The sequence below is a fragment of the Oxyura jamaicensis genome, chromosome 8 (assembly GCF_011077185.1).
Source record: "Oxyura jamaicensis isolate SHBP4307 breed ruddy duck chromosome 8, BPBGC_Ojam_1.0, whole genome shotgun sequence".
In the NCBI taxonomy this organism is placed as follows: Eukaryota; Metazoa; Chordata; class Aves; order Anseriformes; family Anatidae; genus Oxyura; species Oxyura jamaicensis.
In genome coordinates, this window is record NC_048900.1 from 17,572,480 (window position 1) to 17,600,258 (window position 27,779).

The 27,779-nt window shown below is 34.7% G+C and overlaps 1 protein-coding gene across 11 annotated transcripts in view; it reads left to right on the forward strand.

Moving 5' to 3' along the window:
* TTLL7 (tubulin tyrosine ligase like 7) overlaps positions 1–27,779 on the forward strand; it is a 72,264-nt gene that overhangs the window by 37,128 nt on the left and 7,357 nt on the right. For 10 of the 11 annotated variants that reach the window (XR_004752841.1, XM_035333162.1, XM_035333164.1 and 7 more), the window contains 10 exons: positions 3,689–3,783; positions 4,673–4,820; positions 4,895–4,968; positions 7,884–8,019; positions 8,824–8,910; positions 13,102–13,297; positions 14,269–14,537; positions 18,058–18,192; positions 19,897–19,977; positions 25,064–25,224. Coding sequence is in view for 10 of the 11 variants with exons in the window: in XM_035333162.1 (XP_035189053.1) it covers positions 3,689–3,783; positions 4,673–4,820; positions 4,895–4,968; positions 7,884–8,019; positions 8,824–8,910; positions 13,102–13,297; positions 14,269–14,537; positions 18,058–18,192; positions 19,897–19,977; positions 25,064–25,224 (1,382 nt within the window). In the remaining variant the exon portion in view is untranslated. The remainder of the gene's footprint in view (positions 1–3,688; positions 3,784–4,672; positions 4,821–4,894; positions 4,969–7,883; positions 8,020–8,823; positions 8,911–13,101; positions 13,298–14,268; positions 14,538–18,057; positions 18,193–19,896; positions 19,978–25,063; positions 25,225–27,779) is intronic. The other variant, XM_035333171.1, reaches the window with a different exon arrangement.

The following is a 27,779-nucleotide window of genomic DNA, read 5'->3' on the forward strand; positions in this document are numbered from 1 at the left end:
CTTGCATAGCAGTCAATGATGCTGTGTTAATAAAGCAGTGGTGTGTGGGCATTAACCATCATTTAGGTGAGCACAGAGTGCCATTAATGCAGTCCTCCTGTGGCCTTCAGCAAGGTCAGCATTTCGATTAAGTGATGAATAAGTATATAAAAAAGAAAAGTTGTAAAAGCTCAGTTGCCCCTTGGCCCAAGAGCTTAGAAGTATTTAGAATCTATCTGGTTACCATTACAAAGAACAATTGATGAGACTACTCATCTAGCTTTCCTTCAATTCTTTCCTTCTTTTTAATTTTATTTATAACAAACAAACAAAAGATTGACTTTCAGTGACTTGCACCAAGCAGCCTCTCCCTCTGTTGCCTTGGAGAACCAGTCTTGGGTTTGTGTCTCTTGGTGTCTACTGGCTTTTCCTCTCTCTCACACTTGTACATGAGCTCTCTTTACTCTCAGGCATTGGCAGGGAATCTACTAAGTGTGCATGACTTTAGCTGGCTCAAGATTTGCCTTCAGTGATAACTCTTACTCTTTCCACCTTTCAAGTGAATGAAGAATGAAAAAGATTTAACAATATAGCATTACAGCAGGTGGTTGTCTAACAATCTGCATCTATGTGGTAGTCATGGCTATTGGATGAACTTTTAAAATTGTTTGGATGAAAACCTAATTCACCATCCAAAGAAACCATATTTTTACACTAAATCAGCCTGCAGAATTTCCTTACCCAGGGACTTCACAACACTTGGTTTGGTGCAAGGAATGGGGATGCAAGGTGAAGGCAGGATGAAGACAGGGGCAGCAGCAGTCCTTTGTGGCAGCCTGCAGTCACACCACGTTAGGTAAAATGTGAAACTGCACCTGTAGAGGGTAGTTCTGTGGTGCTTAAACTGATGGATGTGCTAGCTGCAAGATATCTGCCCTTCTCCTCTCCTTTATGTTCCCTGTCCCCTTCCTTGTGATGGCAGTGGTACTTATATGATTGAGCACCAATGCAAAATAATTTGTGGAGAGGGTAATCTATGTATGGATAATTGGGATCAGCTTCCTCACTCACTGTGGACCTAGGTGCTAATGTCAAGACAATGAAGAGGGTAGGGTAGGACAGGTTAGATTTGTATTAAACTGCCATACAAAAACAGTCTTCTGCTTAAGCTAAGAAAAAGGTGGCTATCACTCCCACAGCTTGTGAGGTTTATAAACAAGAGATTAGAATGAACTCCATAATCATCTTTAATCAAGGATCTGCTCAATGATGGCCATTAGCAGCGTTCTGTGTAATAGCATCTTAATGGCTTTCAGGTTTCTTGTTTCTTTTTAAATTCTATTTTTAGAGTCACTTTAATAAAGAATGAGATCCTTTCCAAAACATTCATGTCATCTCACAGGTTGAATGAAGAATAAATCCCTGTAAAGAATGTAGTATTTTATTCAATTGATTTTAGGTTTATGAAGTCTTTCATGTTACGTCATGTCTTTACCTTTGAATGGTCTTCTTGATAGTTGAATATTTCAACTTTATACTAATAGGTTGCAGCAGAGGAAGGTGAGAATGTGCTCTTTTAATGTTTCCGTAAAGAGGTAAAATGCCAGGCTGAAATTTTTCCCACATATTGTTGAAAGAATATGGTGAAGTAGTATCTTAAGTATTTACAGAGTTTCAGTTCGGTAAAATCAGAATCTTTTGCAAATGTAGATGAGGATGGGAGCCTTACATGCTTCAACTTACACTGCTTAATTTAAGTATTACAGGTATGAAGTCCTTTATTGACAAGTGTGTAATTATGAAACGCAGTGAGCTCTGCAACTGCCATGCTCACAAGTAGTTTGATTAATTGTATGTGCTGTATTCATTGAAATTCTAATTATGAAGCAAAAGTTGAAGATTTCAATTGGAGGAATTAAAAACACATTGATAATTTAGTTCTGTACCTACTGAAATAACAGCATTTCAAATGCTTTCTTACAACTTTCTACCCCTACCTTAATTTTCTGTTTAATAAACATTGTCAGTATGGTTTTGTTTGTTCAGAAGTACCAGATGTAGATTTTTGGCAAAATTCACCCTGTAGGAGAGAAACTGTAAATCATTTTGTACTTTTCAGAGTGCTGATTTCCACTGGTACTCACATAAGCAATATATATTTATAGTATTTTTACTAATGCAGAATGCATGCCCAATATTGTATTTAAATTGTTGTAAGCCTAGAAAGTATGTAAAATAAATTTAAATACTGTAAATGTAAAATAAATTTAAGCACTTTTGTATGCTTGCAAATTGGAAACTTCAGGGTTGTGTAAGTGTGTGTGTGTAGCTGGGAATTCTGTGCGTTTGGTATTGGACTAACATAACATTTACATGTTTCAAACAAGTCCTCATATCTAACTGCATTCTAACCAGATTTAAGGATTCAGTATATTGACTCTAATAAAAGATTGGAAATTAATTTACCAAAATTTTGGAATGTTTAATAACTATATTAAACTATATTAAGTATAAATTTCTGTCTGCTCAGCTGTTTTTAATGCATGCAAAGCATGTATTTCAAAGTACAATTTTATCAGTTGCTGTATGTTACTATGGAGTCAAAAATTCAATACAGAATATCCTATTGTTCAGTATCTAATATTTTTCCTAAATAAGGAGCTGGGGCTTGATTTTACATCTCTGTTTTCAGTTCAGCGAGCTTTTTATGTATTCTAGTATTGTTGGACTGAAACATAAAGCTCTACATTGGATCCCACTTTTTATTTGCATGGGGTACAAGGCATTAGTTTTCACTTCTGAAGCCCTTTAATGTCTGTTCCTTCCTAGCCAGCACTGCTCATTCACAGTCAGCATGATTTCTGCCTCTTATTAGCACTCATTGCTCATGTATAAATTTTTACACAAGGCTGGAGGGCGTTCCTGGAGATGTTGATGCATTTACTTCATCCTTTATCAAAGCTTTCCTGTAAGCTGTTCTCCTGCAGGTGCTGCAAAACTTGGCTGTGGTTAGATGATAGTTGATGGAGGCTGTTAAATGTGTGATTTAGTCTCATTGATTCCCAGATTCATTTCTCTTGTTCCTCTGTGTTTATAGTAACATAATCTTGTCCTATACTTAGATTATAAGTTTTTGTTACTGATACAGTTATGTTTTATATTTTCTTACTATGTACTGATTTAATAAGTTAGATCTCAAGGTTTTGCTTTAAGGCATATCAGAATAGTTATTTAAATGTACTTGAGAAGACCTTGAATTAGAACTTTCTGTTCTTACAAGCTACTTTTCATAGAAGAACTGTATTCAGACTGGGAACTAAGAAAGAGTTTAACTCTTCCTGTACTGGACTCCTACAGTATGGAATATAAATGATTATAATGTGCTTAGAAGAATTTTCCCTGGGAAATTTCTTGTCTCAGCAATTAGGCTGAATTTACAGTGCCTGTACTTGAATCATATTCATTGTAAGTGACTGGATAAGTTGGTGGCTGAAAGGTACATCTCCTCGTTCCTTAGTATCTGTGATGTTTAATGCTCTAATTATTTAAAAAATACAAACCTAAATGAACTTCTCAACATTTATCATCTTACTCTTTGCTATGTGTGAAAGAATGGTTTCTCCAAAGTCTGTTACAATAGACGTGTGTCTGTTGAAGCTGAACATTCCTGAGTATTATGCATCTCATTTTTTTTAATTTTTTTTTTCAGATTAATCGTGCTCCAAGCTTTGGAACTGATCAAAAAATAGACTACGATGTAAAAAAGGGTGTTCTTCTAAATGCGTTAAAGCTTCTCAACATACGGTAAACTTGTCCTCTTTTTTTCAGTCTGGCTCTCCTTCTGGCTTTAAATATGTTGTTTGGTTTTGTGTGAGAACTTATTTATTCTTTGCATTGGACTAGTAGAACATGAAAACATTTTTTTTCCACCTTCATATTTTAAAAAAGTAAATGCTTCCATTGCTGTCAGTTTTGCTATTGAAATTAATCCAAATTTATTTTTTATTCTTGTTTGTGCTTGCCAAAAATAAAGTGATAATAGTCATTTTCATATCTTTTAAATGGTTTCTCAAACAGGTCTCTAAGTGAGAATGTGAGTGCAGTTGTAGGAAATTTGCTTTGCCAATAGTTTAATACACAATCAAAAGCTATACTGCTCTATAAGAAAGCCTGGTATTTGGGATATGCTGGAGAAAATCTAAACTTCAGGAAGATAGCTGCAACCATATTTGTACATTAAATTATAGTACAGAATGATTATAGTACAACTTAAGGTGTGAAGATATTGTAGCCATAAAAGTTAATACTAAAAAAATAAATCTTAATGAGCATTTGACTACTAATTTGTATGTTGTAAACCACATGACTGACTGAAAATTACAGATGATTTACTTCAGATGAAAGTACATCTCAGTTGCATTGTGTCAGTTTAAGATGCTTAATACAGTAGATCTTGACGCACCAATTCGAGTTCTGCAAATTGATGTCTGAACTCCTCCTTACTGTTATGTAGCTATCAAAACCTGCATTCCGTGAGGACCTATGGGAATGAATGTGCTAGATATATTTTGCAATATATTTCATTATAAAAGGTCTTTAACATATTCAGCAGCATACAGAAACCTTTTCCTAATTTTTACTGAGGAATACTTCTCTTTGGATTGACATGCCTTATGATATATTTGTGTTTCAGGACAAGTGATAAAAGGAGAAACTTAGCCCAACAGAAAGCTGAAGCTCAAAAAAGACTGTATGGTCAAGGCTCAATGAAAAAACTGTTGCCAGGTTCCTCAGATTGGGAAAAGCAGCGCCACACGCTGGAAAGGAGAAAAGAAGAACTGGTAGGATGAAAAAGCGCTATTTCTTGCTCATGGCTTATGCTCTGTTTTAATTGTCTTACTTTCTTGATTTGTAGAAGGAAAGACTTGCACAAGTCCGTAAACAGATTTCCAAAGAAGAGCATGAAAATAGGCACATGGGGAACTACAGGTAACTGTATTGACTATATTGGTGGGAAGAATTCAGTGCATTGATTAGGAATGTTGGAGACAAGTATTTGTGGTACATGATACATGTATGACAAAAATGAGTAGGCATTTATAGAAAATGTATAATATAAACCAGGCAGTATGATTTCTTTCAGATAGCACTTTTTCTGATTCAAATTTTTGTATGCACTTAAGAATTTAAATGGCATCAATCACTCTAGTGTTTGTGCAATAGATTTGTTTGAAAGATGTGATAGTTCACGTTCAGTTCTATAATCATGTATGACAATTCTTTTCTCTGGGGTGGAGGACAATATTGTGGTGTTAATATTCCTGCATTATTGTACAGAGAATGAAAAATCAAATCTGAATGTTCTCTGTGATGCTTCAGAAACCTTACATTTGGTAATGGCATTTGAAATACCATCTTCATATTTCTACACTTTGATTTTGGATCTCAGTAGGCTTAAAATTAAATATCTTCAGTTTTTGTGGTAAAATATGTTCAAAGGGGTGTTTTAGCTTAGTGGTTATAAATGGCATTGACCAGAAAACAATATATTTTTTGATGTTTTTACTTTATTTCTTGATATTAGCTTCAATGAGAAGTGAAAGCAAGGCCAATGGGTATTTGGTGAAAGGGTGCAGGGTACTGCTGAGAAGAGATGTTGGGAACATTCACCCAATCTTTACAACATTCATCCAGGATGTAGGAGGTTTGGGTTTCTATCTTTCATTCTGAACTAGGCAGAATGCCTTTACTGCTGTTCTTCTTCGCTGCTTTTTTGAGCAGATGTTCTATGCTTCCCAGTAAACTCAGTACTTAAACACACAGATTTGGTTTTTTTTTTTATTCCTTTTTTTTTTTGATGAATTAACATTTTGCTAACAGAGACTGTTTGTTTGTAACATTCCAAGTTTTAATTACATTATTTCTCAACATATATAGAGCTGAACTAGTATATCAAAAACAACACAGTGAAGCAGTTATTTTCATATTAGTTGGACTAGAAGAAAGAAAAACACGATGCTTAAATACATCTTGGTTTTTCTATAACTTTAAAGTCTAACTTTTTAACTGATCCTATTTCAGGTTGCTAGTTCAGTTGCAGAATGAAAGTTAGCCAAATGTTCACTTTATTTAGCCTTTTGGTTGATCTAAATCAATAAAATGCAAACATTTTTATTTTTTTTCTCTGTAAAAAGTGTCATTTCATGAGAAATGTGCAGATGTAAATAGGCAGAACAGCTGTGTGTTTTCTTAATACCACGTGTTTGCAAAAAGGCTGAAGAATCAGCAAAGCCTGTGAAGTAAAGGAATTTTGGCTAGAGATACAGATTTCATCTAAGCATTCTGCAGTATTTTCTCCTTGTGATGTCCTTCTGCAGAGCAGGACAAGCTTGTCTCAGGTACTGCCATAGAATCATGGAAATTTTGGGTCCTAGTATTGCTGTATGGATTAGTGCTTCCTGCAAAGCACTTCCAGAGAAACGTTTATGTCTACACAGCTTTTGAATCCTAATCCTATGAACAGTTTTTTTTCCATCAGCCTCAGTAGGTTGTGATGTAGGCACTATGCCTATGGATATCAATTCATCAAGTAGCTTACTCAAGTCTTTGTCTGCAAGTACAGCTAGCCCATTGATTTCATTAGGATCCTGTGGTGTTCAGAATAGGATGCTTTCAAATGCTTTCAAGCAGTTATAAATTTATGAGGAGCTGGAAAATATGTATATGCCTTTGAAATAGCCTTTAGCTCTAGTCTATTTCTACATATATTTGAATATCCTTTCTTTAAAGTAATTGTTCTACGGTACTTCAGCAGTAGAATCAACACCATTAAACAGTGTTGACTGCAACTAGATTAGAGTTTGTATATGTATGCCACCTTCAGGTTGTTGTAGAACTGCTGTGAGTTGAATAGGATCATGTTCAACCTTTTTCCATTGCGACAAAATCATAATGAAAGATACCTTTTCAAGAAAGAAAAGACTGAAAAGGAAAAGGAGAGAGAGCCTTGTAAAAAGTTCACAAAAAAAAAAAATCACAAAAAAACAAATATACAAGTCACATAATGCCAGTTAATATATAAATAGTACCTATGTTTTACACAGTGCAGGCAGAATTAACTTATACTCATTACAATAAGTCAGAAATTAGTCTCCCATCTCCACCATTTCTGACTATGTTTCAGGCATTCATCGCATGGATTGGAGTGGTTTCTTCAAAGCCCATTGTTACTTGATGAGCATGAATAAACCACTGAGTTTCTTAGATGGTCATAATCTTCTTCCCTGTGATTTTAGAGAATAATAGCATAGCTGCTGTAATGGAAAATCAGAGTCACCCTGCATGTGCACGTACCAGGAGAAAATAAATAAATTCTTACAACATGTATTTCCTCCTTTTTTGCTGTTGAAGACTTAGCATTCAAGTGCAGTACATATTCAATCTTTAATGTATGTCATGTCCATTAACTCAAAGCAATTGTTCAAATTTTCACTGTTTTGTGTCCTTTCACTGCTAATAAAAATTATTCTGTGGCACTGAATTTTACAAGCATTATTTTGTTCATAGTTCATAAATCTTTTACAGCTGGATGTATTGTTCAGACCCCTCTGAAATTTCAGAGTATTGCAAAGCTGTGTTTGTGTACATCTCATGAATGACCTGATTGCATTTCTTTTTGGCTAATTGTTGGTTTAAACCATGTATGTGCTCACTGAGTTAAATTTAGATTTAGAGAGCATTGTTCAGAGTATATGTTTCATGATATGATATGTATTCTATCTATAATTATTATGTAATATGCATTACAGAAGACTCTGAATTAGCTGCATTACTTTTGTTCCTATTTGATAAGGAACTCTGCTTCTATCTTCTACTTAAACTTAATTTCATTTTTTCCCCAACAGGAGAATTTACCCTCCTGATGATAAAACATTACTTGAAAAGTATGAGAGTTTGTTAGCCACTGCTTTCCAGACATTTCTTGCCGGGAGAGCAGCTTCACTTCAGCGGGAAATGAATAACCCTTTAACAAGAATGAAGGTACTGAAGCACAGAAATTGGCTTTAAGTTATTTATCTTGGAATCTATGACCTTGCATATTAGTTTCACGATAATCATGTGTGGTGGCTAATAAATAGCATTTGATAATGTTTCCATCATTTTATTATTATTCTTTGTGCAGCTTGTGGGCCAGATCCTTGAATCTGGATGAACTGCAGTGGACCCAGGGTGGAGACAGGCTAGCTGGCTTTAAGCTACTTTTCAATTTCCCTGATCCTCAGCCTTACCCCTGGCCAAACCAGAGGTTGGCAGAAACTGCTTATGAGCTGGTAATTGCCTCCTTCTTCCTCCAGTAATGTCACCAGCCTATTCATCCACTTGTACAGACTGAAATGAGTGGTATCTTAAAACCAGCTCTGCTAGTTTAAGGAATCCAAAAATTCTGCCTGATTGTCTATTTACACAGTCAGAGATAGAAAGCAGGAGAATGGCTATATTTAAAATAACCCAATAATGTGATGTAATTTGAAATCTAAGAAATAATTTCCCATCTTTGTAATTGGCATCATTCAGCAGTTTTGCAGGAATCTTTTGTTCAGCCCTTTCTTCAGACTTTAATAAATGTTAAGACTTGATTTTACCTTTTGATTTTGTGGTGATTGCAAAGAGAGATGCATGCATCAGAAGAAATACTGTTATATCCTCCTTTGGAGGAATTCATAGTCTTATTTTAGGAATCAATAACCAAAGTAATTTCAAATTCCTAGCAGTTGGCTCTTGAACTTCGGAAGAATAGGATAATGCCTTGCTTTGAATAAATCATATTGAAATTCCTGTTTCTAGGAGGAGGACATTTTGGATCTTCTGGAGCAATGTGAAATAGATGATGAAAAACTAATGGGAAAATGTACCAGGCAGCGAGGACCTAAGGTATTTTACTTTAGATGCCATATTTCTGAAATTCTACTCATTTTAAGTGAGTAATTTAGTTTGCTGATTCTGATGGAAGTTTTGTTCCTCATATTGCCATTAGCTTGTTTTTTGTTTTTTAAGTATGAAGAGAAACATAATTACCTTTTGTCCAGCTAAATCCCATTAAAATTTTAACTGGATATGGGATTCTTTTCCACTCTAAGCTGTTTTGAGGAATTGGTGTGCATGACAACAACTGTTCTACAAGAGACTGCTTCATTTCAGTGTGCGAAATGATCTTTTATATCCACAGATTATCTCAGAAGAATGCTTTGATCTTTAATTGATTAGTGCTACTAAGGAATTTTGAGATCATTGGATAAAAGGCACTATGGAAGCTCAAAGGATTAATTATGATTATGATGTATCTGCAGCTTGCTTACTAGCTAAAAGGGTCATACAATGTATCTTGGAGCCTGTTTCATATCCAAAATCTGATTTTAAAGTGAATATACATTATTTTTAGCTTAATACTTTTTGCTTGTACACATAGTTCATGTAAGTCTTTGCCTTAAATACACTGTGTCTCTCTGCAAGCCGGTAAAGATGAATAGTTTGGGCTTGGCTAAAAGAATTTACTATATTCTGCAAACATTTAACATCAAGTCTGCTTAGAGGAGCCTGCTTTTAAGTTCCCGACCTCTGATAGATTTAAGTATGCATGTAAATTTTTTTACAGCATTTTACGTTTCTGAGAACATGGTATACAAATCTTGGAACAGATGAATTTCCTTACAAAATAAATGCTGACAATTGTCCCAGGCTTGCAGGGCTACTAAATATGTGTGCAAGAATCCATGGAGCTACATCTTTATACAAGTGTGCATACTGGAAAGACAATTGGTATATCCATTCTAGAGTTTTGTGAGCCAGTGCTTTAACAGTTGATTACTCATTTAAATAAGACAAAACAAACAAACAAACAAACAACAACAACAACAACAAAACACACACAAAAAAATGGAAAAAAACAAAACCCCACCCGGTCCACCCTCGAAACACACTAAACCCACATTCTTCAGCAATTGTTTTCCTTGAGGCTTGGTTTTCAGTTCTTTCAAATAGGGTCACTTAATTCAAGTTTAACATCCCAATCACATCCCTTTTTTTCAGAAGACTGTCTTTTCTCTGCAGCCCTCAAAGGACATCTCTCTGGTTGACTGTATGCACACACAGATGATCTACCATAAGCTCTACACTGGTTGCGAAGAAGGCTTTTCTAAGCTGGAGGCCATAAACATTTAATAGAGTTCTGAACTCAACCTGAAAATCTTCTTTTAATTAGTTTTAAGTTGAAGTCTCAATTTCTGAGTGAGATTATATGATGTGATCTTCTTTTATAGCAGACAAATGGATTCTGTAGCTTAGAAGCTGTTCTATCAGATCAACATTGTTTGCATTAATGGGAGAGAGAAAAAAATCTGCATATTTCAGAATTCCCACTTTTGGCCTTAAAATTTGAAAGATCAAATGAGAGGGAAATGAAACTAGCTTATTCAAGGAGGTTGTTTCTTTTCTTTGCAGTGTACAGACTCCATCCTCTACAGGATCTGCATTCCTGCATGTTTTTTTTAGGGTCCTGGTGTACTTCTCAATCCTTTAAGCCATACACACAGTGAAGGCATGTGACTGGGGACCTCCCTAGTTGCGTAATATACTATGCACTCCCTTCAAAATACAAAATATGGATGTCTGTTTCGGATGGTCCTTGTATCTTGCACCAAAAGAGTTATCACCTCTTTCCTGTAAGGAGTAAGGTGAATATAGTTAATAATATGTATTTGATTGGCTACCTCTTTGTAAAGGTCTACTATGATATACATGGTGTCTAATACCTGTCTCTGTATAAATCTGGTGAGGTAGGCAGTAGAATTTACTATTGCCTGTCAATCTATCAAGTAAAAGAGTAATCTAGTAATAAAACTAATCTTTTGTAAGCATGAAATACTACAAATAAAGATCCATTAGGGTATCCAAAAAGTAACACATGCAAGATCTGATAGACAAAATAAACCAGTACATTTCACCTCAAGTCCTGTTAAATGAAAGGTTCTTTGGGAAGGTCATAGCGTGCTGCCCTCATTTAACCTTTAGTGGCTGGCCTGCTGGCAGAGGCTACTGTTTAGGAAGTCAGATGCTTTGCCTTGGGCACACTCTCTTCCTTGGAAAATGAACACTTAGGACGCTGTGCAGAGTAGCTGGAAAAATTAGAAGAGAGACGATCGTTTTCCTCTTGATCCTCTTCCATATACATACATATATTTGAGGGGTAGAGAGTGTGTGTTTTTGTAAATAAATTTTGCATGTAAAAACAATTCCATATTTGCTTGGAGGCAATTTTTGCCTGCAAGTGAAATATTACTGAATTCTACTTAAACTGAGAAATTATTTCTGGAAATGTCTGGTTTATCTGTAGCCTCTAGAGGGCACCTTATACTTGCACACTGTAAGGTTTACTCTCCCATGTTTATTACATTGCACTGGTTCTTTGTGTAGGAAAAAGAAGTAAGGAAGTAAAATAACATAGGTATTTTAGAGGAAATTAGTAATTACTTTTATTTTATTCTTCTTATATAAAATCAGATGAGTCTAATCAAACAAAAACGAGGTTAGCATAAGGGGAAAATCAAGGTGATTAGAATTGCCAAGCAATTGAATATTTAATCTTTTAAGTGGTCGGTTTAAACCCAGATCTGGCTATTATTTGTCATCATTGCTTTCTGTAATTTCTTTGACTTTTATTTTTATTCTTCTTGGTTAACTGCTGCGAAGTCTTAGTCAGTCTGTTCTTATTGTAAAAAGTATTAGAAACATGCATATGATAAGAGGAAATAAGATCTACTTTAAAACCCCTGTGATTTTTAATTTAAAATATTCATTATTTCATGTGTAACTCATCAGGAATGTCTAATCAATATATTATTTCTCCATTATATATACAATTTCAGGATTGGGATACCTAGTTTTGAGAAAGCAGTAAGTGTTGAGGCACCTTTATTTGTCCTTTTGTCAGGTAGATAGACATCAAAATACTATTTTTGTAATTTGAACAATTGCCAGGGCTCTCGACAGTGGAATATACTTCTTTAACTCCTCCTTATCCAGTTTGACAGCTTGTGCTTGCATAACCATACTATCACTGTTAAGTTACTGGGAGAAATCTCTTTCCTTCCTTGTCTGGAGTAGAAGTTTAGGTAGCATATGTTTATTTGTAAAATATCACCCTTCACAGTAAATCTTTGTGCATTGTATTATATTAAAATAATAAGGCAATTTAAATTCATCTTCAGAGTTCTTCTATTTCATAATGATCCAAAATATGTTCAGAAATTACAGTATTTTTTTAATGTGAGATTTAATTGCTTTTTATCAGACAACTAGGAAGATGAAGCCATTACCACAGCTTCCTACAGCTGACAATTACTGGTATGAAAACTTAGGAAAAAATAATTACCTTATGAGACCTCTTAGGCTGATAGATATAACAGTGGACACTGTATTTTACTTGTCTGTCTCATAGTTGATGTAAGAAAAAAAAATCTGTTGTCACTTCTGTACTTGCATCAGTTTCTCTGTCTCCTACTTTTTGCTTTTTATCTTACATTACTCTCGGTAATAGCATGAGATTAATTGCCTAGTGAGACTGAACCCCATGTACATATGGGATACCAAAGATGCCTAGCATAGCTTGCTATATGCCTCCAGATTCTGCCTTCTACGGGATGCAGATTAATCACTTTCTCTTTCAGAAGTGTACCAGCCAAAGTTCCATGATGATTACTTTACAGTAATCACTGTTACAGCAAAGCTTCAGTTATTGCAAATACCAGTTAGGGATTGCAACTGATTGCAAATGGTATTCTGTATAATTTGATTAACTGTTTTAAACAATAATATGATATATCAAGTAGTGTAAATCCTACTTGAAATAAACTAACATTTTCACCTTATTATATTATGCTGATATTTCTATGAGAAAGTTTGGAATTACTGTGTCATTAGTTTAACTAAGGTACTTAAAAATTTGGAACGGTCTAAATATTTACAAATGAACCTCCCTGAATCAGAGACCTAGTGTGATAATAGTGTTCTTTTGGGATTGTGAAGGAATTTATTTTTTATTTTTTACATTTATTTATTTTGCTTTAGCCCTTGTATTCTATGCCAGAAAGTGCACAGCCCTTAAGAAAACTTAAGAACTACAATACTGATAGCAGCTGTGACAGTGGTAGCAGTTTGTCAGAGTCGGAAGAAGAAACTGAAAAGGAAGATCATAATGAAAAAAAAGAGAAAAAAGTATCATATGATCTTGAAGAAAATAAATATAAATCTTTGGAACGATCAGGTACGTTAAGTTACCACATTTCTAAGTCTGGTCTTACATGGTGAATTATATAGAAAGCTTGAGTATTTCAGAATATACCAACAGTCATAACTCAGAGTTAAACAGTGGTTTGTTCATTTAATCTTCTTTAATATCTTTTCTAAAATAATTAAAAAAGGAAAAAAAAAGAATATTCTTTGACAAGAATACCAAAGAGAAAAAAAACACATCTGCATTACAGTTGAAAATGGTGTGAATTTACTCTTAGATTTTTTTTTATAAGATTGTTATTTTTTACTTGTAAAATAAAGTTTCATGAGGCTTGAATTTGCTGGAATATAGAAGGGATACAGAAATATATCTGTATATATATATTCCTGATGAGATGTTTTCTTGCTTGCTGCAGAGTGTTAGTGTGACTCTGTTCTGTTGAACATGGTAGATATAACATGCTTTTTTTTTTTTTTTTTTTTTTGAGGTATATTGTCTCAAAGAATTTCATCTTTTAATTACACAAATACTTCTAAAGTTTTATTTTTCATAGGAACGTCCTTTATTTAGCAGGAGGCTGAATTAAAAAACTTTACAGCTGGGCAGGAGCAGATGAGTTAGACCAGGTCTACAAATATGTGTTCCTTCAACTACATTTTCTCTTTCTTCCATATTCTTCTAGTCAAGAAGACTAATATAGTAGCCACATGCTTTTTGACCCATAGGGAATATGTACTCTCTCAAATCTGATGCATGGATTGGAGTGTACCTGATTAAAGCTGACTATGAGGGAGAAATAAATGTTCTTATAGAATATATAACAGACGTGTTATTAGAGGATCTGACAAGAATGACTACTACGTATAAAATTGTTAGTCAACGTAAGTTATTGTACAACGGATGTAAATGTAATAGTCATATGTGTTGTTAGTTACACAGACTGAAAAATGGATATAAAAAGACTAATAAGTAATTGCATCATTTCTTTATTTTTTCTGCAGGTAGAATGAACTGGAAACCTTCAAATAAAAATATAAAATCTCCATCATATTCACCCTCCACATCATCTGCAGGTCCAATAAGGCGTTCTGTAAGCTGCCCTCGTTCAATATCGACTATGCAGTCACATGAGCAACGTCCCTTCTCGGCCAAAGCATCACTGCAAATCCAGCGTGCATCCTCAGTGAATAGGTCTCGTTCTTTAAATTGCAGCCCATCTTCATCCAGAGTCTCTCAGACATCCAGCCTGGGAACTATGAATTCTTCAGGGGTGAGTTAGCAGAGCAGTTACATTCAAAAAGTGTTCCATTTCTCTTAAGATTTATAAATGCATTAATAACTTTTACAATGTCAAAAATCCTGATGTACTATATATAGTTGATTCTATTTTAACAGAAACTCAGGAATGTAAGATCTCTACATGTCTTACAGTGAGTGCTAGATGTGATGTTCCAGTGTTTCTGGTGCAGCTATACAGATAGTACATTTTATGAAAATGGAAAACTTAGGTAGAGCTTTAGTGGCTTAGAAACCCTCTCTCCTAGACAGTTTTTTTGTTTGTTTCTGTTTTAAAGGTAGAAAGTTATAACTTTAGCGTGAAACTCTTAAAAAGTTTCTGTGGTTTGTTTGGGGACTGCTGGTTCTGGAATAATGATCTGCCTACCTTCAAAATTTTTAGTGACAAAAGCACATCAGTACTTGAAAAACAGTGTATACTCCTAGGATAAATGCATTGTATCAGATGAAAACATACAAAGGTTTTGTATGGCTCTTCATTGAAGATGTAATTACTTTGCAGCCTATTGTACCTAATTCAAATAAACCGTACCACTGCTCTACTTCCAGAGTTAACAATTTAAAATCTATAGGCAGTTCCTTGTCTTCCTTAAGATTTACTGACTTGCTGTTGCAATAACAGTGTCAGAAGCTTTTTTTTATTTTTTTTAAGTGAAGGTAAAACTACTTTCATTTTGAAGCCTGTCCCTGAGGCAGGCAAACATTTAGATTTACGTGGTCCAACTAAGTGATTAATAGAAAAAAAATATCATATTAAAGAAAGATTTTTAGCTGTTTAGAATCTGTGTGCTTTAACAATGTTTTGTGTGCTTTAACGCTTTACCGGTGTATTTCTGAAATATATCATTTTTATTTTTTTTCCTGTTGTGACCAGACTGTCATATTCTTTGATATCTCCTTCATAACTCAGACATTGCTTCTGTCATTCCATGGTGGACCACACATCCACTTACCCCCAGGCAGTGTTTGCTGGATCTGTATCCAGCCTAATTCAGTATTGTATTGAGTGTTTGTGCCAGTGTGTTTCAATTCGTCCTTTGGTGGCTGACCCGTGTATTTCATCACCCAAATAATTCATCTGGAGAGAGGGCAAAACAAATTGGCACTTATAACCCACACTTGCAGCCTTTCTCCACTGTGTTGAGTTTTGACTGTGAGAAATCCTTTTGTAATGCTAATTAACGTGCTTCATAGTATTTACTATCTCTAATCATCATTTTTATCTGGTAGAACACACATTGTCTGTTTTGCCTGTGAGGCTTTGTCTAAATGATGAAAAAGAACCCTTTTAAAATTGCGTGCTGACATCTTGCAAAATACTCCTTAACATGGTTTTCCATCTTTAAAGTCAGCAAATAGAATTGGGAAGACATTAAGATTGTGTCTTCACCACAACATGTTAAAGGTATTTTTTATCACATTAGCTTTCTCAAGTTTAAAAAGTACCCTTTAATCATCAAGATGTATTCCGAGAGTTTAATGAGACAGACTTAATATAGATTTTTCTACTCACATTAACTCTATATCAAATACAAATTACTGAAAGATTAAAACCAGTCTCTTACCGTATGACATTAAAAATGGGCTGCTCACTTAAATTAACATTAGTAAGAAACCGTACTTACTTTTTCATTGAGAAAGCTGTACTACAGAAGTGATCTTGATATGCAGATCAATTATGTTGGGTGATAGAGCTTGGGTCATGTTTCTTAAAATAATGTGAATAAAATTACTTACAAAATTGATAAGAACTACTCATAATTTAGCACTGTATTGTGAATGGAACTCTGTTCATAATTATTTTTGCAACTAAGAATAATGTACTATATATTACTGCTAGAAGAAAAATGAAATTGATAAACTATAACTTACTAAGAAGAAATAATTTGTGCATGTTAAAGTATTAGTTTATCAATCCTTTGGGCAAGCAAAAAAGGAGTGTATTGCCATTTTTGGAGGCTGGTAAGATCTAGACATAATAAAGGCATGGAAACTAAGTTAAGAATAAGCCATCTAATGAGACCCAACTTGGAGTAGCGCATTGAGCTCTGGGGCCCCCAGTGTAAGGACATGGACATATTGGAGGAGGTCCAGAGGAGGGACACAGAGATTATCAGAGGCTGGAGCACCTCTCCTATGAAGACAGGCTGAGAGAGTTGGGGTTCAGCCTGGAGAAGAGAAGGCTCTGGGGAGACCTTGCAGTGGCCTGCCAGTGCCTAAAGGGGGCCTACGGGAAAGCTGGGGAGGGACTCGAGAGTGTAGTGATAGGAAATGGGGTAATCATTTTTAACTGGAAAGAAGGCAGATTTAGATTAGACATTTGAAAGAAATTCTTTACTATGAGGGTGGAGAAGGACTGGAACAGGTTGCCCAGGGAAGCAGTGAATGCCCCATCCCCGGAAGTGGTCAAGGCCAGGCTGGATGGGGCTTTTGGGCAACCTGGTCTGGTGGGAGGTGTCCCTGACCAGGGCAGGAGGGTTGGAACAAGATGATCTTTAAGGTCTCTTCCAACCCATGGGATTCTATGATTTACATTTGGGAATCACAGACATATTTTTATAGCAGTTATAATCAAAAGTGGATTTGTAAATATTTGCTACCTTATAATTTCAGCTACATGATTCTATTCTATTTTTATATATTTTGTTATATTTGAAAATATTCTTGACCTACTTAGGCAAAAGTACCCTTAAGTAATATAGTTCTTACGAGGTACAAAGATTAAGAAATGCTTAAAAATTCTGAATTTCATTCTTGGAAAACAAAACAAAACAAAACAACACTTAAAATTAAGCCCACTTTATTTTGCACAGACAAAAATATGCAAAAGTAAAGAAAAAGGATCAGAAATACTTCTAACTACATTCTAGATTTTAAAAAACAAACCCCAAATCCTCCAGAGATGGTCTTATCTAGGTACTGTATGGGTTCAATTTGCTATTGGCATGAAAAACACTGGTATTTAAACAATACCCTGGAAAACTGAAAGCAGTGTCTGAACCACACTTACCAGAATTGGAGCGAAATGTCTTTACTTCTCATATAATTGACATTTTCTGTTAAACTGCAACTCATATTTGTCACAGTGCAGAACTGAAATGAAGCTTATTATTAGTAGTAATTTTTGTTCATTATATTGAATTTAATTCCCAAATTTGTTGTCTGCATTTCAAGTTTATATTTTAAATGATGGGCATCATGAATATCTAATATATATACTTGTTATATTTTTTCAAACAAACATGCATTCAAACTCTGATTTTCTTGCATTTTTTGACAACTAAAAGTAACCCTGATGGATTATGTGCAAGGCATACTTGTGTTTATTAGCTATTTATTAGATATTACATTTATACACTTTATAAATGCATTTTATACCACCCTGTTTAGTGTTTTTTTTTTTTTTTTTTTTTTTAAATCAAGGAAACATCTTTGCTCCCATTATGTGTTCTAATAGCACACCTGGATTTTTTTCCTCTATTTCATATTTTTAGAATGAGTCTTTGCTGCAACAGAAAACGAAAGAGCAAGAAGTTGCTTTGACAAAAGAGACTCTACTCATTTTCAATGACATGAGAATGAAGTTCCCAGGCAAAACAGATGAAGAATCAGAATTAATTATAGAAGATGTAAGTAAATAAGAAAGAAGAATTACAAGCTACATACTGTTTAAGCCACTAAAATGAAGGAAAGTAGAAAGTTTAGTTTATGATTCATGAGCTCCTGTGGTCTTAAAACTTCCATAACTCAGGATAATTGAAAAGATTGCAAAAGCTTGGAACTTTGCGTGCTTTCTGAGCTTAAAAGAGCAGCACTGAAAACATTCTTAAGTCTCTATAAAATATATATGAGAAACAATCAGAAAGGTTAGGAAAATGCAGTTTTCCATTGTGTAGAAAGTTCAAACTTTTAAGTAAGCTAAGAATAATGTTACAATTCATTAACAGTTTATATTTCATCTGATACTGTTAGTGCAGATCCTGATGTGTTTAATTTGCTCTTGAATAGGCATACTGGAGAACTCAAAACAGTATGCTGGAAGCTTGCTGGTCATAAGGAACACCATTCATAATTTTTGTCTCTTCTAGTCTGCCAGCTTTCATTTTCTCATATCCAACATCGTTCTGAGCCTTATCACGTCAAAGAAATGTGAAACAATCCCTTATCTAAAGTGGAATTAATAAGCAATGCCTAATATACAGATATATATGCAAAAAATGTATGGTATTTAAATACCTTGTAAATCTCTAGTGCAAAGAAACTAACAGCTTGTGAAAGAAGAAAACAGACTTCTTTTCTCAATCTAGTAGAAATATAGAGGGATCTAGTCATTTAAATTAACATTTGTATTCTGATGTAGTAAGCACAGTCCATGGCGTGCTACATTTCATCAAACTATTTCATTATCCAGTTGGAAATGCCCTTTGTTCTCCAAGATTTCAAAATCTTAGAAATGTGTTGATTATGTCTCCAGTAATCTGTGTGACTACATCACAGTGGAAAGGAATTGAACTGTCCTGTATTGATGGATGGTTTAGGTGATTCTAGGAGACAGCATTCATAAGTAGCATGTTTAGTTTCTTCTTCCTAGAAGTAGAAATAAAATCCTTCATCAAATTTTCTCTCTCAGAAATGGGGAGCATGTGCGTTTGTATATGCACTCCATCTAGTGGTGCTTTTTAATACAACAGTAGCACAATTATAAATGCACTTATTGCAGAATTCTCTTATGGCTTTAACCAATTTTTCTTGGTAAATAATATTTCATCATGGAAGGAAACAATCGTATATTAGTTGTCAGTTAGGCAGAACTTGTCATAGGTCTAGCATACAATAGAAAGAAAAAATGAAATTTAAGATTTCTGTTATCAGCTCAAGCTATTTTGTTAACAGACATCATAAAAGAAGAGTATTTCTCATTCACAATATTGCAGTTCTCATGATCATTTATAGAAATGCTGAATGAATTGTTTTCAATATATGTCTAATGTCCATTATGAAAAAAAAATATTATTTGATTAGATAAATGATTATGTATTACTGAACTCTTATTGAGGGAATTGAAGGAATCACAACTGTGTCAGTCAAGATGGGCTTCTTTCTGCTTTGTAGTGTAGGACTTTCAAAATCAGGTAGAAAAGATAGTAGGATTAATTACAAATGTTCCCCCATATAAATTTGCAAATCTTTTCTTTTTCTCTTAGAGAAAACTTCTCATCTTGTAAATACTCACATTTTTTAGCATTAGGAATGTCTGTGAATGAAATGCCAGATTTCAATTGTTTCTATGCATACATATTTTTTTTTAATCTTGTGTTTTGCAATGACTACAGATAATGGATAATTGGAAGCATCATAAAACAAAAGTGGCATCATATTGGTTGGTAAAACTGGATTCTGTAAAGCAACGAAAAGTAAGTGATACAGATTTCATTTTCTCAAGGTTATCTGATGTAGACAAATGGCGGTGTGTCTACTGGTGTTTAGCAGTAGCTGGGAGTGACTTGACATTAAAATACTGGCTAGTATCACTAACACATGTATGAATTAAGTCGATTGCACGAAAAGATGATGCTGTATGTTTAGACAAACATAATTATCCTGGAAAGTAATTGCAAATAAAATTCTTTAAAAATTAGGCTGGTGAAAGAAAAGCAAACAAATGAACAATTAGTGCTGATTGATAAAGATATTTCTGGCCTGTAATTACTGACTGTTTTTTTAACACTCTCTTAGAGTTAGTAATATTGAACTTGATTATTTGGATCTTTGACCCACAGCATTAAAACAGGTCACGTTAAAAAAAAAAAATTGCACCTGCCAAGCAAAGATTATTATCATTGTTAAACTACCTGGTTTAGTCTTTCAAAAGCTAATTAGATTTGTTTCCCATTCTGTCTTCACATATCTGCTATCTAGTAGCTAGCAATGTGCATAGTACCTAAACAATTTTTAATCTGTTTAAAAATTGACATACTGTATGTAGTATGTCAGTCATATCTATATGTCATATCTATATGTCAGACAAAATCATCTTCCCAGTGTAACAGTCATTTTCCTTAATGTAGAAAAAAAATTGAGAGTATTTTTAATACTTTCGTGACCCTAAAGCAGTATTTGGGTCTTTCTCTGTCTCAGAAACTGCGACATTATGTAGATTAGCATATCTGTTCCAGGCATTTAATCTCTCTGTTTCTCAGTTTCATGATCTATTTTTATAGACCATAAAAGAAAGCAACTTAATCAAAATGCTGCACACACGATAAATATTATTGTTGGAAAAGGTTGGTTGATTATTATGGAAGAACAAAAGAACAATTTTGGGCCTTCATCTCAACTTTTATAAAATCAGCACTATGATCCTCAGTCTTTCGAATTGTATCTTATTCAACATGGCATTAAATGCTTTTATTTTCATACTGGACAGAGAAAATGTTTATTTAATTTGATGTCATATGATAGAAAAATATTTGACTATTCCAGTTAAATTATCAAGTTCAGATATTAAAGAGAATATGAATCCACATAGTCTTTTAAAACTAAATTAGACATTACAAACTTGACAATGTAGGAGGCTATAACTTAACCAAAATTATTCTTTAACTGTGTCAAGTGGCAACAATATAACAGCAGAATTCTTTCTTGTGCCATTGACAGGGATCAGTAGAGCAACCATCTTCATTGGCTGAAATTGTGTAATTTTTTGATTCATACCTAGAAATTTTCTGCCTAAATAGTCCTTTGCTTAAAATGATCTGACTTTAATTACAGGAAAGAGTGTTGCAATCCCAATATATATGCACATAGGTCTTTATTACTGTGTGCATGCGGCAGCTGGAGCTTTTAGTCCAAATCCGGAGAGAGGCTTAGTGAGGGCTTTTAGAAAATGGTAATATGGAGGAAGAGCTGCTGGGAAGAGGGAGGGAGGAGATGTTGGAGGGAGGGACAGAGAGACAGATACATAGCTAACAGGGCCCAAAATGCACACTGTGGATATGCAGTGGGGATCTCATTTTCAGCAGAAATCTTTGGGGCAGTTGGAGATGTGTTGCCAGAATTGCCTTCTTTAATCTAGGCAGCCATGAGTGTGGGTAGAGGTTGCTGGATGGGGCCCCTCACTGCAGCTGAGATACAGGGCTTTCAGAGAGGACTGGTTAAGGTGTCTTGTTTGTTATTTTTATTTTTTATTTTTTTCCCTCCTTTTTCTCTTCTTTCTCCCCCCTTTGTCTCCTCTTTCCACCCTTTTCTCTCATTCCTGTTTTCTCTTTTTCTCCTCTTTTTTCTTCTCTTACTACATATAATTTTTTCCTTCTTGTCAGAATTTTATCCTGTAAGCATTATTTCAGAAAGTCTACAATAAAAAGGTAGTATTTTCCTTTATTTGACTGACAGTCATGTAAAGCCAAGGGCACATTAACAAAGTCAAAATCATACAGGTTGATATGCCAGGTCATTAGTAAAAACTTTCTTTAGTAAAAACTACACAACCAGAAATGTGGATTTCTTTGCTGTTCTTGTGAGGACATCTTTTACAACCTGGGAGACTTAATAATTCCTGAAGCACTAATGGGCTCTTCATCTTTGGTTGCACTGGTAATAATTTTTTTAGAACTGTTTTTAACCTCAGTCCCTTCAAGCATTCAGATAGTTATTCTTAGAAGGGTAGTTTATAAAAATGGATTAACTTTGACAATGACATTGCAGCTCAGGACTGTCAAATGTGTAAGCGTTTGTTGATCTGAAAGAAGCATGTTTTATATTCCAGTGGGGTGGGTAAAGCAGAAGAGAGCTCAAGGTGAAGAATATTTATGCAAGTAAGGAATCGGTCTCAAAGGTACTTTTGGTAACTTTGTGAAATACAAAACAGAAACTCAGTCCCCTTCACTGTACTTTAGAATAACTGTGAAACTCTAAAACATGAGGAGAAAATACCTGGGCAATGTACTAAATTTCACAGTGTTCATACCTGACAGCTCTATTTTCTTAAGTATTACTCTACATGATGTCGAAAAATTAAACTCCTGCTCATATTCTCAGTGTTTAACATTATGACATTACAGCAGAGGTAAAGGATGCATTTAGAAGAAAGTTAAGAGTATTCCAATGAAATCAATGCATTCTAAAATGAAATTTAGACTCCCAAGACTTTTAGGAAAAGGAGACTTCTGTATGGAAGGAGTTGTGACTGTTTTGTTTTGCATCACTTTATATAATTTCTTTCAAATCTGTTTTGATGGTTACCAGAGGGTCTGCACATCTTGTTTTGAATTTACTCTTTTACAACATCTTGTTCTGTTATGTCTAAATAATTGGTTATGTTGATGATGCAAATTAACGTAAACAGAAAGATGAAGGCAATCTGGGGATATTAGCTCAGAAAAGGGGGGATGTAGTTTCCATAAGTTCCAGCCCTTGTGCAATGCCTTGTCTCTTTTTCTTAAATGGATGATTGAGGCTGTGTTTGCAAATTAAGAACAATTAACTGAGATGATTTCCCCTCTGGCATGCTGGCAATGTCAACACAGTAAAAACAGAAGATTTTTTTTTTTTTTTCCATGTTACCTGGCAGTCTGCAGCTTTGCTCTAAGATGCAAGGCTCTGTCTTTAGTTTTTGTAACTCCAGGTGCTAAAGTAAAAGAAAGGGGGCTGCACATTTATCATACTTCATAGTATGTGTCTTTTAGACTAGTGAGAGAGTTATATTCCATGGAACTGTTCTGTTTTACCCATGGAAACAAAAAACAATTAGTCAATGTAGCATTGCAAAGAAAGGTATAGTTGACCCTTTATGTAATTTAGGGACTTTAGTGGCCATTTTTGTGGGTAAGCCGTAGGCAGGTGAGGAGAGGCACAAAGAAAAGGCTGCCTGATGAGCATTAAGGCAAGTAGGGTCATGCTGTTAAGAGAACGCCTGAAAATCCAGATTCTTCCTACAAGTGTGAGGCAGTCCAAAAATGGATATAGCTCCTGCAGTCACTAAATGGGATCACCATCCTTAGTGTATAATTTACTAGTCTTTCTATCTCACTCTTTGGGAGGAAGAGATCATGGGCGTGGTTTTTAGTATGTTAGAAACCTGCATTCATGAAGATTCCCAACAGAGTGGACAGCATTATATTCCCATTGGGTAATTGTGTGCATGGAGTTAGCAGAAGACCTATACATGCAGAAAATCCTAGATCTTCAAAAAAAAGAGCTTAAATAAAATGTAAATGACATATTTCATTATCAAGCATTTACAGGCTTTCTGCCCACTAAGCTCTGTACTGTAAATTGTTACTGTGTCCTACAAGCATTGTGTTTATTTTTTGCTTTTTTTTTTGTTAGGTTGATCTAATAATTCTATTTATGAACAACAGCTTGCTATGCAGAACCAAAAAAAATGAAATTCTACACTGCTGTTTTTACTAAATCTCCTTCACCTTTTGAGAGTCAAATATTCAACCATATGAATCCATTTGTCATATGCATCTGACAGTTTCCTGGGGAAATATTGAGTGTATGAAGTAGAGTGCCAGTGAGGGGCCTAAATACTACTTCAGTATTCGGGAAAGTACTACTTCCTATTCCTGGTTTTTGTGACAGTATCTAAATAAACAGAAGTCAAGGTGCTCTGCAGCCTGTTTGCCCCCAGGGACTATGGAGGGAACTTAAAAGACTGACTTAAGAGAACTTATAGATGTAAAAACAAGTGTGGTGAATCACTGGGACATCTTTGTGTCCCAGTTCAGTGGGGTGTGCAAAGGTATATCAAATCAGAGCCTGGAGAGTTGGATGTATGCCTATGAGTGTCTGAGTAGCTAAGACTTCCTGGGTAAAAACTCTGCTCCACTGAATGCAGCTTAGAAGCTTATTTTCTTTGCTCAGTATCTTTGCACATTTGCATGTAAATATATTAAAATATATTAAATGTATATAATAAATCTCTTAAATCTCTATGAACAATAATGTTTTAAATATCTTCCCGTTTCTTTTTCCATATTTATTTCGCTACCCTGTTTACTGCTAAACCAAACTAGTTTGATCTAGGGTAATGCTGAGTTTCAATGGATATTAAACCAAAAGCAGCTTTAACTTTTCAGGACATTCTAATTCTTGTAAAGTAGCTTGTATGTTAAAAAGGGAGGGGGGAAAGAAGAAGAGAGAATCTTCAAGCATATAATATTTGGGTTGTTAATTATGTTGCTTTTAGTCTCTAATTGTATCCATTTTTGTTTCCTTTTAAATGTTTTTTGTCATTTAAATTAGCTAGTATTCAACAGACTAAAAAAAAATAGGAAAGCAATAAAAATATTATATTTTGATTTGGTTTTCCAAAATGTTATTGACAGAAAAAGCATCTCATAAAAATTTGCTGATGAATGCACAGAAATGAAATGTAGACATGTGTGAGAATTTATAGCTATGCAGTCAGCTGTGTGTGCAGTGAATCAGAGAACAGTTGGTTTTAGGTTTTGCAATCTGCCTTTGCTTTGACTTGATTCAAATACTCTTTCTTAGCTTTTGGATATAGTCAAGACAAGCGTTCGTGCAGTCCTCCAGCATGTCTGGAAGGCTCCAGACATTGAAAACTTACACCTGTACCGTCTCTTCAACCGTGTATTTAATCGCTTACTTTGGAGCCATGGTCAAGGCCTGTGGAACTGTTTCTGTAATTCAGGGTAAGCCCATTTTACTTATTATTTTAATATTCATAATTTCACAGCTACAAATAATGATGGCATACTTTGTTCATTTTCATTCAAGAGAACACTGTAATACATTGAACTTGTTTTAAAACAATGTAAAGATACAGTATAATCAGAAATCTAATAACCTAGGCTAACCGTTTCAGTTATGGAAGAGGACATTTAGTAAGGTTTTTACAAAGATAATAATCTAAGGAAATAAAGTAATTTTCAAAACAGCTGAGGTTTTATTTGACTCTTTCAATTGGATACTCCACATTTTTAGGCGTCTGGCCTGCACTGTTGAATGTGGATTTACCCTGTACAAAATCATAATCATCTTAAGACTTGCAAGGGAAAAAATCGGCCACAGGTGCAGCTGATATCTCTTGCCAAAAGCAATATCAGTTCTGTGATTTACAAATAATGAGTTTGAATTTTTGTGCTTGATTACATTTGCTGTTTCACATGCTGGTGGGAATTTAAGTATATGCAGACTAGGAAACGTCCACACTGAGGTAAGCAGATGGTTTTGGTTTGGGTTGCAAATAATTTTTTTTAATGGAGAGAAAAAGGATGAAGCCATATTTTAAAAGTCCAGTATCCTATAGTCCAAAATGTACATTACTGAAATCAATGGCATTCATTGACATTCTAGACAGATCTAGAGAAACAGATAATTGGTATAAAGCAATCTCCCCTCCAAACTTCTTGATAAAATGAAAATATGGATGTGTAAATATGAAATATATTGCATACAAGAAGACATTTTCTCTGTAAGTATATGCAACGTATAAAGTATAGGAGGGGTTTGAAGTAGCTTGCATAAGGTATTTTAAGAGATTTATTAAAAATTAACTGCAAGAAACACAGTGTGCTGATGGCTATTGTATGTACTAAGGAATCAGCTCAACATATTCTTCACTTATAGTCATTTGTCGTAGGTAGAGAATGAGTGTAGTGCACTTGTCAATTGTCTCCCAACAGAACAGAATAATGTGCTAACAATAATGAGGGATCTGAGAGTATCCAAAAGGTCATCAGTTTGTTTCTTTTACTATGATCTTCTTCATTGTGGAAGGTTTGTTTTTTGTGTGAGCTGTTAAGTCTCTCTCTCTCTCTTTTTTTTTTCATTCACTGACATGTGCTGTGGGAACATGCAGATAATGTCAGTCCTAAGACTTGCTGGAGGTATCTATTGGGAATGCAGCATGTTCCAAAAGTTTTAAAACTAGAGTGAGAAAAGGCCGTGTTTCCAATCTAAAGCTCCTGTGTTTCCAATCTAAAATGTTTCCTTTGCATAATCCTCAACAGCTGCAGGGGCTCTTCTTCATGCCAAAAGAGATGTGTGAATTCTTGAGTCAAAGTTCAATTTCTGTTGTCATAAAATATTATAAATACATTCTCTTTCAATAATGCTGTTACTATCTTGAATCTTACTTTTAGTGTGTCCTTTTGCAGATCTTCTAATATGCGTGAAAATTTTCATTTCAGATTTTTTTCTTCTACAACCTTTTTTTTTGTTAAAAACATTTAAACAATTCTATTATTCACTTGGCTCAGAAGAACAGTCTTCAAGCCAGCAGAAGAGTTCAATGAAGAGTAGGATTTCACATCTTGCAATGCCTTCGTACATGCAGAGCAAGACTCAGCTGACTACAGAATGGAACTAAATTCTTTGACAAATATCAAATTCCTTGTAAGAGGAGTCCTCTGTAAAAGTTTCTAAAAAATACTGTAAAAAAAATATACAAATACTCAGTATGTGTAGAGATCACTCAACAAGTAATATACCTACTACAAAATTCACAGAAGTAAGCAAACCAAAAGGATGTTTGTACCTCGTCAGTAGGCTGTTTATTTAGTTGCAAGCATCACTCTTACCATGTAATCCTCAACACAGACCTTAAGACAACTCTGTAGCAGAGGCCAGCTTCTCATCAGTCATCCTTAGCATTAATTTTGTCATTTCAAAGAACAGATTGGAATAAACGTAGGGCACACGTAGATTCTGGGGACGGGAGTTTGGAAGGAGTATTAACATGCTAATTAAGAAACAACACAAGTATGTGAAAATATATCAAGCAATATGGCACTTTCACTATTAATAACATGTGTGTCTCTGGAGAACAGAGGTCATAGCCTCTTGCAGTTAGTTCTCTGCTAGGCACATGTTATTTTAGTAAAAAGAACGGGCAAAGAAACAAAGAAAACCTCAGTGAAATAACCTTGATGTAGATGGCTTTGTAGAGCTTTGTTTTTTGTAGGCTTTGCTTTACCCTACCAGCTACTGGGAGGAAAATTAACTCTGTCCTAACTCAAACCAGGACAATAGTAAACAATTAAAATTAATAATAGAAAACTGGTAGAACCAGTTGACTTCAGATGGTTTTAAAAAGAATGAGATGTAATTGACAATATTGCACAACCAAGCATAATACTCACCTCTGGAACTAGCAAGGGCTCAATGATTTCTTACTGATGTACGGAAACTAAAGCTACAGCATAACAAATAAACAGCTTCCTTGGGTAACAGTACTCCAGTCCTT